This window comes from Propithecus coquereli, unplaced genomic scaffold, assembly GCF_000956105.1.
Source record: "Propithecus coquereli isolate 6110/MARCELLA unplaced genomic scaffold, Pcoq_1.0 Scaffold200, whole genome shotgun sequence".
In the NCBI taxonomy this organism is placed as follows: Eukaryota; Metazoa; Chordata; class Mammalia; order Primates; family Indriidae; genus Propithecus; species Propithecus coquereli.
In genome coordinates, this window is record NW_012144968.1 from 1,751,141 (window position 1) to 1,753,934 (window position 2,794).

General features: G+C 36.5%; 1 protein-coding gene across 1 annotated transcript in view; it reads right to left on the reverse strand.

The window, feature by feature from the left end:
- HSF2 (heat shock transcription factor 2) overlaps positions 1-2,794 on the reverse strand; it is a 52,241-nt gene that overhangs the window by 3,261 nt on the left and 46,186 nt on the right. The window contains exon 10 of the mRNA XM_012643804.1: positions 427-480. Within this exon, the coding sequence (XP_012499258.1) occupies positions 427-480 (54 nt within the window). The remainder of the gene's footprint in view (positions 1-426; positions 481-2,794) is intronic.

Here is a 2,794-nt window from a genome sequence, read left to right on the forward strand (position 1 = left end):
TAAAATGAAGGAACATATAGGAAAATATGGGTACCAGTAAATTTTCAAAAAAAAAAATGCTGAGAAGTTGTTTAAAGAAGGAATAAGAATGTAAAATGCTGCACATAAAACATGAAGAAATGTTTTAATCATTTATTTCAAAGATATACCTCCATATGCCAAGTTTAGTTAGGTGACCTCCCAGCATCAAAAGAATTTGATTTCATACTGGTAGTTAATCCCACAAGTTTCAGCAGAATTGGACAGTAACTTACCACATAACCGAAAGCTAATTTTTCATTTAGAATTTTATTATCTTGATCACACACATTAGGTAAGAATATAAAATGTTTTTTGTAACTGGGAGTGATACTGTTCTCTGCTTACTAGGGGCTTTTTTCAGATATTTATAGCTATGGGTCCTGAGCAACATGAATTAAAACTTACTTTTGTATTATTGATGTAATCTGTGGGACTCATCTGCACAGAACTAGTGAAAAGCTGAAAGACCAAACAAGAAAGATAAGTTTAAAAAATATTAAAAAAGAACTGTGTGTTCAAAATTTTTATACAGCCAAGTTGGGTGAAGAGATGTAGCTCCTGCACTAGGAAGTTTACATACAGTAAACAAGTTTTGGAAGAGAAAAGCAGGAAAGCAAAAAGAAAAACAAACAAAGGCAGAATAAGATAGCCCAGGCATTAGATAGAACTTTATGTTGTAAGAATTTCTTATGAAACAGTGGGATAAATCACTTGAGACAATGGTGGTTTTCCCCAACTCCCCTTCTCCTTCATGATTCTCCATTCAATTCCATTTCCTTTATTTTTTTTTCTCTAAGTGCCTTTGGCCTTAAGTGGCCCAGGCTGAGATCTGTGCTCTGACACTAAGACTTCACTGAATACCTGCTACTCAGGTAACACATTTATAGAATCTGCTCCATGACAGTGTCTCCTAAACTATACCTCAAGCAGAGCCCTCTGACAAAATGGCAAATCTACTTGCTGGTTCTAATTATCTCACCTAGCAAGGGAAGTCAGTGCTAAGACAACTGCTGATTGTACTCCTCGGTCCAGCCAGTTTACAGATAAAATTTTTGTTTAAGTAATAAGTTTCAAAGTCATTCATTACACAGGGATTTACTAACACCTAAGAAATAATTGTCATCATGAAGAATACAAGATAAAGACGTTATTCTTGCTCTCCAGGAGCTTACAATCTAAAGGATTTGGTAAGACCAACATCAAATAGTAACATACACAATCCAGTATTTTAACAAAGGATGGTGGGGCCCAACAGTACTAAGGAGTTAACAGAATGGGAAGGGAGGAAAGTACACATGGACGCACACACGATCAAACAAAAAGGCCTTCAAACAACTACGTGACATATATCAGCACCTGGATAATGTTAGGTTAGAACTTGGAAAGGAGAGGATGGAGGGTACAGTACATTGGTATAACATTAGCAACAACAAAGAAAGTAGGGTATGTTCTAGAAATAGATAAGACCAGAGAATATAGAAACAACATAGAAGTTCTGAACAGAATAGTGAGTTATACACACATGTATATAACAAATAACAGAAGTTATGAATTGAATAGTGAGTTATATACACAGGTTCAAAAAGTACAGTGAGGTCAGTGGATGAGGCCATATCCTCTCAGCAATAAAGCTTTGGGAATGGCCTGACCAATGAAATAAGGTCATTTATGAGAATGAGCATACCAAATGGTTTACAGGATAGAAAGAAATGCAGAGAAGCCACAAGTAGATCCTTCTTCCATTCTCTCTAGACATTAATTCTTCTCCTTGAAGTTCCACATTCACAGCAGTCCTAAAAAAATCCCTGGCTTTTCCTTTTCTTTTTCTTTCCTCTTTCTCCTTTCATTCCAACTACCACTCCCAGAAGAGAAAGACAGCTCAGATCCTTGAGAGTAGATAGCTACACATGATAACTAATCTCTGCCAGTTCAGCCTGTTATTCCCTAACAGGCCTAACCAGATTTTGCCCCTACTGAGGGTGGCACCTGAGGAGGGCTGACACAGCTGGTTGAATTTTAAGGTCAGGCCCCTCCTGCTGGCTACACTCTGAGATACTCAGTACTGAACTCTGCAGAAAGAAGCTATTCTTCAGCACATTTATTCACATTTTTATCATCCCTGCCATTCCAGAAAACAAGGTAACTCATAGATTTTTTTATTTATGACAATACAGCATAATTCAAGGATAAAATAATGAGGATCTTGAATGAGAGAAGCAAAAATGGAAACAGAGAGGAGGGATGCCTTATGAATACTATTTTAGAAAACAGACAGGACTTAGTGAGTGATGAGATAAAGATAAAGAAAGGGGAAACCAAGGCGATTCTGTGATAACTATCCTGGGTGATAAAACAGAAGTCTGATACCACTATAGAAAATAAGAAAGCTGTAAAGGGTAACTAATATAGAGAATAAAGGAAAGTATGGCATTGAACACAATCTGAGGCAAGATATAATTGGTGATCCCAAAAGCATGGAATTAGAATTTATGCCAAGCTTACTTTAAAAAATGTTAAGAGCTGGAGACATATATGTGATAGTAATCTCACAAGCCAAAATCACATCGCCTAGAAAGACTAGAAAAAGAAGGTAGAAAAGATAAAAAGGAGGATAAAAGATTGGGTGCATTGGGAAATGCCCGTTAAGACATCAGAAAAAGAAAAGCTCTTAGAGAAAATAGAGATGGTTAGGCGGACAGGAAAAGAACAAAAAAGTCCAGTGCCTCTAAAGTCAATGAAAAAAGTTCTGTTGTACAGAACACTCATTAATAAC